Source organism: Coenobita brevimanus, chromosome 38, assembly GCF_032717465.1.
Source record: "Coenobita brevimanus isolate Jiangsu-jjx chromosome 38, ASM3271746v2, whole genome shotgun sequence".
Classification (NCBI taxonomy): Eukaryota; Metazoa; Arthropoda; class Malacostraca; order Decapoda; family Coenobitidae; genus Coenobita; species Coenobita brevimanus.
Window position 1 is genome coordinate 51,473,485 of NC_136991.1, and position 13,405 is coordinate 51,486,889.

At 41.6% G+C, this 13,405-nt stretch overlaps 1 protein-coding gene across 1 annotated transcript in view; it reads left to right on the forward strand.

Annotated features, from left to right (window-relative positions):
• The first annotated feature begins 202 nt into the window (after window positions 1–202).
• The window catches only part of LOC145396472 (pyruvate dehydrogenase phosphatase regulatory subunit, mitochondrial), a 33,487-nt gene continuing 20,284 nt past the window's right edge, over window positions 203–13,405 (forward strand). The window contains exons 1-8 of the mRNA XM_080269846.1: window positions 203–270; window positions 1,921–2,109; window positions 3,647–3,800; window positions 5,031–5,243; window positions 7,737–7,900; window positions 9,494–9,730; window positions 10,431–10,538; window positions 11,067–11,236. Coding sequence (XP_080125972.1) covers window positions 1,929–2,109; window positions 3,647–3,800; window positions 5,031–5,243; window positions 7,737–7,900; window positions 9,494–9,730; window positions 10,431–10,538; window positions 11,067–11,236 — 1,227 coding nt within the window. The 5' untranslated portion in view covers window positions 203–270; window positions 1,921–1,928. The remainder of the gene's footprint in view (window positions 271–1,920; window positions 2,110–3,646; window positions 3,801–5,030; window positions 5,244–7,736; window positions 7,901–9,493; window positions 9,731–10,430; window positions 10,539–11,066; window positions 11,237–13,405) is intronic.

Genomic DNA, 13,405 nt, shown 5'->3' on the forward strand with positions numbered 1-13,405 from the left:
AGAAAAAAAAGAGAAACTATCGCCTTGCATCCTTTCCCCAACACTTGCGTGATTAGCACCATTTTATAGAAATAATCTCGCCAAAGCTCAGCATTCAAGCAAGTAAAATTGAAAAGAATATTACTCCCGGAAGAAAAATTGATGGTGAGACAACTCTCGGGCCGGACTCAATAACGAAGAAGGATAAGAGAGAAGTGATCCTCGCCAAAATCGGTTCTTAGATGAGCTCACGGAGCTTCCTTTTTTAAATACAGGAATGTCAAGTACAGGGTATGTACAAAATTAAGAGAACTAGTTTCAAATGGCCGCTTTCTTACTGTACGGTATCGTTCTGAGTTTAGTTTTAGCCTGGTGCATTGTAGAGTGTTTCGCCACCAGATAAAAAGCTAGCGACAGTGCTTTGTAGGTGCTTCTCCTGCTTGCAACATTGCCAGTTACATCAACCAGTCGTGTGCAAGAGGCTGCCGGAACCTCCTTTGACTGATGAAAGCCAAAACAAGTTTAGTAAATAGTTTACTATGTGGAGAACCTCAGGAGCTCCACACTGATGTTGATAAGTTTATGACAAGGATTTAGGGTATAACTTTAGAAGTAACCAACTTTACCAATTTTCATTATATTACGTCCCCGAACTATTCTAAGACTTACCTTTTAAGCCTAGTTTGAGTTGGGGGAGCAAATTTTGTAGGGGTAGTCATGTAGTGGCTTAGGTTAGGCTATTGCTCAGTAGCGGATGAATGTCGTGCCATATTGGCTGGTGCAGACGTGTGCACTCGGTCTATGTCAGGCCTTAGGTTAGGTTAGGTTAGGTTAGTTTAATGCAAAATAGTGTGTTTTTAATTAATTTTGATCTTGATTTTGGGGGATAAGCCCTCTTTTGGAAATCATACTCAAAATTCCAAAAGGGTGATTTTCCCCCAAAAGTGAAGGTCAAGACTAATTAAAACACAGTATTTTGCATTGGAAAACAAAAATAATAAGAAAAGAAAATGTTGGTTACTTCTAAAAATTTACCGGATTTAGTTTCATCATTTGTAATTCATTTATCGCAATCAATTTATGCAGAAATATCAATGGCTTGGGCCAAAGAATGTTGGGTAATTATTTACCAAACGGGCATAGTGATTTCACCTGTATTATAACAAACTCACGATCTCAAGGTAAGTAATTTTGGTACATAAGCAACACAGTTGGTTAACTGTTCCCCTGTGAATGCAAGAAGTGATTGGAAAAAAACAAGTATACATTTTCGGGGGTTCCAAGGATAATGAAGGAAGCAGACAGGCAGTGTTTACAAATGATCTCCAACTGGCCATGTTCATTCCACTTTGGCCACGTTGTTTACCAACCATCGCTCCGACTGGATGCTGTAGTGTATTCTGTGTCAGAGCAATGGGAAACTTAATGATTTAACCAAACTTGACCCAGTCCAACCAGACTTCACTTGTGTTTGACAGCCAGCTTTCAAGTTTAAAAATGCGTGTTTTGAAAGTTAAATATGGCTGGCTACTGGCAGTCGTCAGCAGAATCTTTATGCATTCTGAATCCTCATTTATAACGTTCACAGGTAAATTTACAAAAATCCCCAGTAGCTGTGGTAATCCAGGAAAAATGATATAAGTACGGTACTGTAACCTGTGAAAGACTCGTCAGTAGAAAATATGGAACGGCCGCATCTGTTTGCTAAGTGATTAATGAATGTTGCTTTTATGGTTAAGTTAGGTCTGTTCAGGTTTGGTGTATGTATAGAATTGATTGTTCTGTTAATAATAGCACATTTTCCAGCTTGATGTACTCAGTATCTATCTATCTGTCTATCTATATATATATGTATGTATCTATCTCTTTGTCTACCTGTCAGTATTTAAGAAAGTAGAGTACCATGTATGTAAAATTAATATGCATAATTTTGTGTTACAGAATAAGTCATGGCAGGTATCCTTGCTCGGCAGTGGTGGACAGGTGTTAGGGTGTGCCAGGTGGGTAGATGCCGTGGTGGTAGTGTTGAGGCATTTACCAGCCACAAATGTCATTGCCACATACCTGCATCATCTTCTGCTGATATTCTCAAAGCTGGTTGGTACCCTCACCAATATCGTGATGTGGAAGGTTAGTCAATTTATTCTCATGTTTTATTTTCTCTCACTTCCTTTCTGTGAGAGTCAAGATTCCAGGGGCATGGGTAATGAGGGAATGAAAGTGTGGCTCATTTAGTTGCATTGACTTCTGCTGATTCTCTTCATGCAGTTAATTTATTGTAATTCAGCCAAGGTCCCATCAGGTAATGCATTATTTTGGATACCATAATGCCTTTCTAACCCTCCACCCATCTACAGGGGGTATGGCCCCTGTAAATCCCTGTGCGGGTCTCCTTGTCATTATGCAAAACACATTAATTTGTTTTTGTTTTTTTCTTGAAGGGAACAGTTTGTGGGCCCCTGGCATTTGGTTCCTTCTTTTTTACATAAAAAAAAAAAAAAAAAAAAAAAAATCCACACCATGACCTCTATCATACCTACCCTTCTTATCACCTTCCGCCACATTGATTGCTTGAAATCCTGATTCACTGTCTCTCACGACTTGCTCTTGCTATAAACCCATGATAGGTAGTTTACATAAGTATTAATCATTCATCATCATCATTCAGACCTCCTTTCCCACCCTAGGGCAGTGTGGGGAGTAGCAACGTCCAGACAGCCCAAGTTTGCCAAGTCCAGTGGGATAACTATAAATAATATCATTTAAAACCCATCATAGTTTGTTCCATGTCTCAAGGAGCAAGGAAATGACTGATCTTGCTGGAGAGTCTTGGGTGTATGTAGAGGAGTTTCGTTGTTTGGGGGACAAGTTATGTGCTGGAGGTGGGGCTGGAGCTGGCTTTGTGCATAGAATAAGTAGTTGGAGGAAGTTCAGGGTGATGTTGCTTCTCCTGACACTGAGAGGGCTCTCCCTCCATGCTAAGGGATCTCTGTATGCAGCATGTTTTAGGAGTGTAATGCTGTGTGGTAGTGAGACGTAGGCAATAAAGGAAGAGGATATTTATAGGCTCAGACATACAGAAATAACAGTTGTTAGATGGATTTGTAATGCGTCCTTGAATGCGAGGCCTGGGGAGGCTGGGTTTACAATTGAAGAGTTGAGAGGAAGGATTGGATTGGAATGTATCATTGTGATGATGATGAAGGGTAGACTGAGACGGTTTGGGCATGTGGAGAGGATGGAGGATGACAGTTGGATGCGGGAGATGAGAAATGTGAACGTTGGGGGTGGAGCTGCAAGAAAGCTGACCAGAGAAGACTTGGGAGAAGGTCTAAACAGTGTGACCTCGAGGATAAGTAATTGAATAAGGAGGCTGCAAGAGATTGAGCAGTGTGGAAAGCCACCATTAGGTGACCAAGGCTGATGCATGCAAACATGTCAGAGCTTGTATAAACGAAATGATACAGTATGAGTTACATTCTATCTGTCATTGGCAGTAATACAAAGGGCCCTCATTTCAATTTATTTGATGATAATTATGATGAAACTAAGTCATGGTGATGCAGTGATAGCAATGATGATGATGATATACTATTTACAGCTAATTATTGTACCTTGCATAGTTATCACAGTGTGAATATTAGCAGTGTTTACTGCACTGTTGCAGGGCCGCACTTGTCATCCACACTGGTACTGACTGAGACTCTCCCGAAGAAGGCCAAGGTGGTGGTGTGTGGAGGAGGGATGGTGGGCACCTCTCTGACATACCACCTGGCCAAACTGGGACTGGGCAGTAATGTGGTATTACTGGAGCAGGGCAGGTCAGTAGTAGTAGTAGTAGCTAGTCAGGGATTGGGCAGTGATTCGGCCACAAATAAACATGGTCAGATTCCAAGCTGAGACTCGCACATTGTTACAGTTCTTACACATACTGCATCTGCATTAGATTTCTTTTTTTCTCAACGGTGTCCAGCAACTGTTAGGAAGTTTTTAGCTGCTTTTGTCACTTGATTTAGCTTCCAGTCCATAAAAAGCATCACCTGTATCATGGCCAACCCTAAAATGGGGATTGCTGAAGAGGAAGCAGGGTGTGATTTTTATATATGTATGTAAGAACTTAATGTTAGGAAGTCCTCAGAGCCGTGTAAAATCTGTCTGTTCGTAACCAGATGCCATAGTCCCGCAAGGAGTTGCTGTTTGTTTTTGAGTTAGTTGTTTTACGGGGAGGGGCACTAACCCTCCGCCAGCCCACTTGTTGGCACGTAGGGAACACATATGGGTTTGTTATGTGGTTACCACCCAGCATTGTAAATGGTTTCCTAACATACAGGAAACATATGGTTTGTTACTCATTGTAAAGCCACCTGAAAAGGAAAGAAGTGTATAAAAAGTGACAGGAAAGATGGGAGAGATAGGAATAGAGGAGGCTCTTATCCTGTACCCTTCCGGTTTTATCGGGCCTCCACACCCCCTGAAAACCCGATTAATTTTCGAATTATTGTTTTTATTTTGCTCAAATATTCCCTTTTGGTGAGAAACTAATGAAAGTCACCAAGAAAGTTGCTCCTGTCACCCCTAAGTGCTCCTAAGGTGGGTCCCCTTTCACCTCAGCCAGGTGTTCTGTGGTCGGGCCGGTGCGGCTGCTCCTTTTCTACAGTGGGAAGGAGGACGGCAACTAATCAGAGCCAACCTAAATACATATATTTACATTTATTTGCTACATAAGTACATCTACAGCAACAATATTGTGGTATATATATAAAAAATGGGTGAAAATAATATAGGTTCATAATGGTACCACCTATAAATTGCCAATTTCTGGCACACTTGAGTAGCTGATACTGTTGTTTCCACTAACATACGCTAGAGGAAGGTCTCACACGTCTGTCTGCCTTGAATCACCCATGAAATTTGAAAAACGTGCACGCAGTGTACCTTGCAATTGCGAATCGTACGGCTTACGATGTTGGGTCTACGGCAGCTATTGAGCACTTTTGTACAACGTACGATGTCGGGAGAGTACAGGTTAAAATACAGCCATTTATTTCCAGACTTGGTGGTGGTTCATCATGGAGGGGTTCTGGGTTCTTGGGGGGAGTGAAGCTGAACAAAACCGAGATGGACATTCTTCGTTCAAGTCAGCGTCTGGCACAGGCACTGAGTGAGGTCGGAGAGGACACAGGATGGCGGGAGTGTGGGGGTCTTCACTTGGCACGCACCCGAGACAGACTCACACTCTTCCGCAAGATGAAGGCTATAGCAGAGTAAACCGATTATTATTATTATTATTCATCCATCCCTCCATCATCCAATCCTACGTTGCCCTATGAGGAGCGTAGGAGCCCGGGGCTAGGCAGTTGGTCCTGACATTTAAGATGAGAGTGACCAGCTTCACTCATCCCTGAGTGGCGTTATGTGAGCAATAAACCCCAATGACCCCTTGGATATAAACCTTCACCGGCTCAATCCGATTGGATCACAATAATTACCCACTAAACCACCAGGCACCAAAATTTGGTTATATGGTTACCACTCAGTGTAGTAAATGGTTTCCTAGTGTACAGGAAACCATTTGGCTTGTCACTTAGTGTAGAATCACCCACAGGCAGAAGGAAAAGGAAAGAATGAAGGAATGAAAGACAGAAGAGGGAGTGTAAAGTCACCTGCAGGCAGAAAGACGAGGAAATAATGAAGGAAAGAAAGACAGAAGAAGATGGAAGGAAAGAAGGATGGAGGGGAGGAGTGGGGCAGTGTTGTGGCCAAGGTGAAGCGTAATCTAGGCCAAGCCTACACGAGTTATAACACCAAGAAAGGGGTTTCTGCACATGCAATTGGTAATCCTTGCCGTGATGGGTGCTTTGGGAAGGTTATGAAGCTGGCAGAGTCGAGCACAACGTCGCCCTCCCTGATGAGGATGACGACTTGCTTGATTATTGCAACTAATCCTGGGGGGATGGGGGGAGGGGGGAGGGGGATGAATCAACATTCAACAGTCAAGTCACTCCAGTGTGGTAAGTACCCCTAATATTAGTGTTATAATCATATCTCTAATCATTCTTTGCAGGAAAAGATGGCATTTAGCTGAACTCTTCATGCACATGATTGGTATTATTAATTAATAATAATTACTAAATAAGTATAGTCATAAGTTTTTTTCATACCATTATGAAGCTGATGCTTTAAGGTTTATTTTGATATGTGAAACATAAAAATCGTAGGGTTGGTTATTGAGATTTTTTACATTTCTTAAAGGCAAACTTTAGGAGCGATTTCTGCCATTTTTTTAAAAAGGGCGCTTGGATTCTTCTCCCGCAGCGCTACTCATATGATCTGATGGACCTCCACATCGTCCTCTCACGACCCTCATATCATCAACCATTCCCATCATCGACCTCATTACAAGCACGTAATCAATCAGGCTCCTTTCAACACGATCCCCGTTCCTTCTATACCAAGTATATTTGTGAGCATCTTTGTGTTTGAAATATGAGTTACAAATGCACAACCTTCATTCCTGACACATCCTTCAGTCACATCCCATTATCATTTTCTCCTGGTACTCCATTACAACCTATATTTCATCCTCAGGACCAGTGCCTACTCTTCCATTCATATCGCCCATTACAATCACCATATAGCTCTTGGGCACTTCACCCACTGCTTCATCCAGCTCATCCCAAAGCCTGTCTTTCTGTCTCTCAGTCATGTCATTACATGGTGCATACACTACAGTCACTGCCACTTTCATCTTCTCAGACTTGAACTCGACATAGATACATCTTGAGCTGACACATTTGTGATCTCTCATTCCACTCACCCACGCTTCATTCATCAGCAAAGCAACTCCTCTCTTGCATCTTCCCTGCCCATTCATGCCCGACCTTATACACTTTACACCCTCCCACTCCTCCACTTCACACCCTTTCATCTTTACGTCACACAGTGCCATCATGGCATATCTAGCATTCATGAACACATTCACCATTTCCACCCTCTTGCTTTCCTCATTCACACCTCGCACATTCCACATGGCCATGTGTATCTGCCCATTTTGTTGGGGCCTGAGGCAGGTATTGGGCCCTCCGGGGCTCTCCGAAGCATTTGACATGATTAAGTGATTTTAGATAAAAACCCCCGGTTATATGGTTACCACCTAGTGTAGTAAATGATTTCATGTGTACAGGAAACCACTTGGCCTGTCACTCAGTGTAGAGACCATAATGCATCCCTACACCAAGTGAGTGGATGATGGGCGCCCCCATCTACCACATTATTATTATTATTATTATTATTATTATTATTATTATTAATGTTGTTGTTATTATTATTATTATTATATATCCTGTACACCAGGAAACCATTTACTACATTGGGTGGTTACCATATAACCATACTATGATGCCTTGTGGTTTAATGGGAAGTTAAGGTGCTCCAATCAGATTGAACCTGTGTAGGTTTATATCCAAGGGGTGGTTGGGGTTTATTGTTCATGTAATGCCACTCAGGGATGAGTGAGGCTGGTCACTCACATCTTAAATGTCAGGACTGACTTGCCTAGCCCCTGGCTCTTATGCTTCGTATGGGGCAACACAGGATTAGGTAATGGATGGATGGATTATTATTATTATTATTATTACTATATTATTATTATTATTGCTTGTGTTTTAGGGGACTCATCTTGTAGTGAGGGGTGTCAGTTACCTACTGTCTAATGCAATACAATACAAGTATTTTTTGAGCTGTGTGCACTTTGACAGAGCCCGTGGAACTGAATGCTACATCCTGACACCCGAGGAGGTATCAAGAAAATGTGAGCTAGTGAACACATCAGACTTAATAGGAGCCTTCTGGGTGCCCAGGGATGGCGTTTGTGACTCGTACAAGCTGACCGCCACTCTCCTCAAGCTGGCTGTAGAAATGGGTAAGGGGTGTCACTGTATGCTTAGATTGTTTTCATCTGAGGGAACTGGGCAACTCCTACAACTTAAACACAGTACTAAGCAAGGGTTGTGTGAAATTCAATAAACTTTACCTGTGAGATATGGCTGATTGTCTTCGGTTACAATATTCTTTTTACTCTAACTTGGCCTACAACTGCCATCTCTCATTGAATACCGGAATTTAACCCTCTGACTTCAGGCTCCCTGCACCCTATCCCTTTTCCACAACTGGGCTTATTTTCATAATTTGGATTTTCCTCCCCAGTTATTTTTTCTTTTCCAAATCAATCACACATGATACCAACATCCAAAAAACATGTACTTGTTGCTGAAACTGTAATGATAAGTGTGATGAAGTGTAATGATAATGTGATAATTGTAATGGTGTGATAAATGTGTAACGAGAAGTTGGGACAGTAGAAAGGGAAATTGGAAACAAATTATTGCTTTTTTTTTTTTTTTCCTTTCTTATGCATGCATTTATAGCATTATTCAACTTTATTTTGATGTCCTTGATGGTTATAAACATTTATAGGCATCTATGTTAGTTTTGGAATGACTATGAGGCCTTGTAGGGCTGCTCCCCACACCTGTTTTCTCTCTCCCACACCTACATACACACCTGTTTTTATGGCCGGTATGACAAATCCCATTGAAATGGAAGGTTTCCACAAGAGAATTTGGTTGTTGCCAAAATTTTTCTCCCCAAGAACCACCAAGGCCTTGTAGGCCTACTCACCACACTAGTTATCTCCCCACACCTACATACACACCTGTTTTCATGGTAGATGTTACAGAATACAATGAAGTGCTTTCTTTTCATGCGAAAAGCTGGTTACTTCCAACCCCCGTACCTATAGGCCTACTCTCCACGGCCTACTTTATCTCCCCACAGTCTAGTAATCTCCCCACACCTACATAAACCTGTTTTCATGGTTGGTGTGACAAAACACTTTGAAATAACCTGTTTTAATAAGAAAAATAGGTTATCAAAATTTTCATGTTTTCGATTGTTTATGAGGGGTAACTATCATAAACTTTTTTTGAACTTTGACGTGCGATTGTGCGGTAACCATTAGGTCTACAGGGGTAAGGATTGCGTTGTCAGGTGTGTAAATTCTTCCTCTTTAGCCAGAACAGTCAATTTGCCCATGGTGAAAATCACCAAAACACCCCTGAATTGCGGTTGTGGGAGGTACCCTGCCTGAAACAATTGCGGTCTTAAGGGGTTAAGTACTGTATACAGTTAGCCAGTTACTGAGACAAACATAATATTTACACATATGTTCTTCGACACCTTTGTCTTTAGATCTTGTTGATGTTACACAAGAAGTTACCTTAGGGTCTTAAGATCTTGTTTATATTACACATATCTTATACTGTATACCATAAATAGTTATGGTGAAGATTCCTTATTGTGGCTGCACAATAAGAACAGGTAACTAGTTATTATTATTTGTCATTATTATTTTCTTTAGTTTTTGTAGTAGTAGTAGTAGTAGTAGTAGTAGCAGTAGTAGTAATATCATCATCATCATCTTCAGCTTCATCATCATCTGTATGAACTTCTGCAGGTGCTCAGGTAGTGGAGGAGTGTCACCTTCATCGTGTTTTAGTCCACGACCGGCATGTGGTTGCAGTGGAAACCAACTGTGGATTTATTGAGTGTGACTACATGGTCAACACAGGTGGTATGTGGGCACGGAAGATGGGCCAGATGTCCGAGCCGCATGTAAAGGTTCCTGTCCACCCCGCGGAGCATTATTTCCTTTACACCCATCCACTCAATGGTGTGGATCCTATGATCCCAGGTGTGTACTCAAAACTTAAAGTTTTGCACATTGTTGCTGTGAACCAAGTATACTGCAGGCTAAAGTTTCCCTCACTTGAACATTACTAACTATACATCCATCTTCCCAGTGGTGTGGATGCCTTGATGCCTGGTGTTTTCTTAAGTTTTATTTATTTGTGTACATGTTGTTGAGAAGAAGTAGAATGGAGGGTGAAGTTACCATCTCTTGCTGAACATTACACTTATCCACTCAGTGGTGTGGATCCCATGATGCCAGGTATGCCCAGGTCTTACCAACTGTACTTCTACAGTTGTTGACTTTGTATGACCATGATGGCTGAATGGTCAGTGTTGCTGACTGTGAAGCCACTGGCCTGTTAGTGCCAGAGTTGGAATAACAGTGTGGGCAGCTGGCATCACTCAGCTCAGGTGTCCATCTGCCTTTTGTGAGTTGGTAGGTAAAATGAGTACCTAGGGTAACATCTTGGGGAGGTGAGTATGGTAACCTGATTGATGCAGTCGCCGTGTATCTCAGGATATTAGTTAAATAACCAGCCACAGGCTGTTAGGCCAGTGTTACAGAGATAAGCACCATGGCTAAGTGCCTTGTGACATCTGCCCCCACCTTTACCTTTTACCTTTATGACTATTCAGCTTCTCTTGTTATCAGGTGTGATTTATAAAAGTGCAGCTCTTAATGTGGTGCATCTGTTTTTCAGCCATAAGAGATCCTGATGGAAATGTTTACATTCGAGAATTCAACGGGGGCTTCCTATGTGGTGGATTTGAAAAATGGGCAAAGCCTTCATTTGAACAAGAACTTCCAGGTAAAATTTAATTATCCTGTTAGCCCACTTGGAGAGAATGAGTGTGAAGTGGGTGGTGACAAGGATGTAACTAAGTGAGTTTGAAGGTGAAAGGAGGCATGATAGGCCAAGAAGAAAGGGGAGAGATATGATAAATGAATGTTTGAGAAAGCAAGGTATGGAAGCTGATGTGGTTAGGGAGCTGAGAGTGGAGTGAGTTGAGTGAAAGGATTTTGTACAGAAGATTACATGACAAAGGTTTGGCATCCCATTTTAACTAGATATTCACAGGACTGATTCTGTCTGATAGGTAGCTAATTATAAACACATATGTGTGGAAAGGAGTACCTGTAAGGTAGGCTCAGGATTCCATGGACTTGAATGGTGAATTAATGAGTGTGTTGTCATTTGCACTGAACATGCTATTGATTAATTCTCCCACTATCATGTTTTGTCTTTTTTCATGCTTTCTGAACCCTACTTCGTCCCACCTGTGGGTGGGGAAGAAAAGGTGGGATGATGGTGATGATGATAGTTTGTAACCCACAGAGGCCATGCAGGAGCGTGAACAGCTGGAGGATTGGGACCACTTCCATGTGCTGCTGCGTGAGATTCTCCACCGAGTGCCCATCATGACCAATGCTGAGTTGAGTCATCTGTACAACACCACCTGCTCTTTTTCACCAGATCATCGGTGGATTTTTGGCCAGGCACCAGAGGTTAGATGAAGTAATGAATTTCATAAATTATTGGATTGCAGAGCTGCATATTTTTTAAACATTCAGGTAGATATGGGGTGAGGTGGTGGCTGAGTGGTTGGAGAAGTTGTCTTTTTCATTCAGGCTGGAGCAGGGAACACTTTGGTTAATTAAAGAGACTTTATTGATTTTGCTCAAGACCCAGTGACATGTTATAATAACAACCCATCTAATATCAATGAAGCAGGCCTAAAATGTATTCAGAATGGACAGTGGGTATTAGCACCAGTGAATGTGACACATACAAGGACTGCATGACCTCAGAGAATGTGCTGTCTAGTTTATGCCCAGAGTTGGAAAAATAAAAACTTAACCATACAATAAATCCTCGATATAACGAACTTCAATAGACCGAACCGTTTTTATCGGAATCGAGGAGCTGACCAAACTAAATTCTTATACAGGTATACCTTGGTTTAATGATGCAGTTGGTTAAGTAAAAACCCATCACTAAGTGGGGTATCATATGTTGGAGCAGATTTAACATGTAAAGTACTGTATAGGGATATGTTTTTGAGCCTAGGGTTCCTCCCCAACCCATATGAGTCCAAAAGTAAGTTTCTAACTCTTGTAAACCCTCAAATAGCTTTAAAACAAGCTAAACTAAGCCCTAAAGCCATTTCTAACTCATCTAAACCCAATAATAAAATATGAAAATCGTCAAATATAAGTCCGGAAAAATCAAACTTAGTAAACTCTACCCCAGAATGACAGTGTTCACCACGCCTATGACTAAGACACATTAATATAAGTCTAGAAACAGTTTATAAACCAACCTAAACACAAATTTTAAATAAAAAATATAATCAAAATCAGTAAAAAGATCTAAACCCATTGTTAAACCGGGGTTTGGCCATCGTTAGGCTAGGTATTGTGGTACAGTGGGCTCGCACAGTGCGTGTCACCACAGTGCGCGATTCGCCTTGTGCACGAGTGACCAAAAATCATAACCAAAAACCCTTTCATGCGCGAGTTTACCGCACAGAACACGAGGCAGAGGCAAGGAGTGGCTCAAAAATGCCATTTTCTACTAGTGCGCGACCACCCCTCACAGAGCGCGTCCATCTATCCATTCTGCTACTCCCCCATGCTTCAGCATTTCACCACGCATTCCATCAGTTCCTGGGACTCTTTCTATTTTCAGTTTCTTCATTGCTTTGACAACTTCCATCCTACTGATTTCTTCCTCTCTTCTCACATCTCTTCTTCTCCCAGCCATTCCCCAGCCACTTGTACTCTCATTATTTTCATTCTTTATGTTCAAGAATTACTTAAAGTGTTCTCTCTCTCAGCTCACCTTTTCTTCCTTCTCCACTAGTAATCTACCATTTGTATCTTTCACTCCACGACTAACTTCTTTATCACCCTAACTCTTTTTACCTCTTTCCAGAACATTTTCTTACATTCCCTTAACTTTACACTCAAATTTCTTCCAAATTCCTCATCCACTCTCTTCTTACTCTATCTTATTAATCTTTTCACCTCGCTCTTTCTATCTACATATAACTCTCTCTTCCATCTCTCATCTTCCTCCATGCCCATGTTTCTCATCCACTCACTATATGCTTTCTTCTTCTGTGCCACAGCCTGTCTCACCTCTTCATTCCACCATGCTGTACCTTGCATCCCCTTTCGTTTTCTCTTCACCCCATACACCACCTCACATGCTGCACGTATTTCTTCCAAGAATATCTTGCACACACCTTCCGCATCCCCTATCTGCTCCAAATCATATTTACCCAGTCGCTTCTCCACTTCTCACTTATATTCTGCCTTTTTTCCTTCCTCTTATAACCTTTCTACCCTGTTTGTATGAACTGCTTCCTCCTTTTATTCTCTTCTTCTGTTCCTCCATTTCATTTGAACCCTTGACTGTCACCACCACCATTTTGTGGTCCGGTCTGCTCTTCGATTCTGATAAAAGCGAATTCCAGTCTGTTGAAGTCCATTACAGCGAGGTTTTACTGTAAATAAATTTTTTTTCCCAAATTACCTAAACATTGTGTGAGTGTGTGTTATTTCATTTCACTCTTGTTCACCTGCTGCTTCAAATTCAACACCACAGTATTGTATGGTCATTGACTTTGCACAGTAATGATTGTGATGGCTGAATGATGGCAAGATGGCACA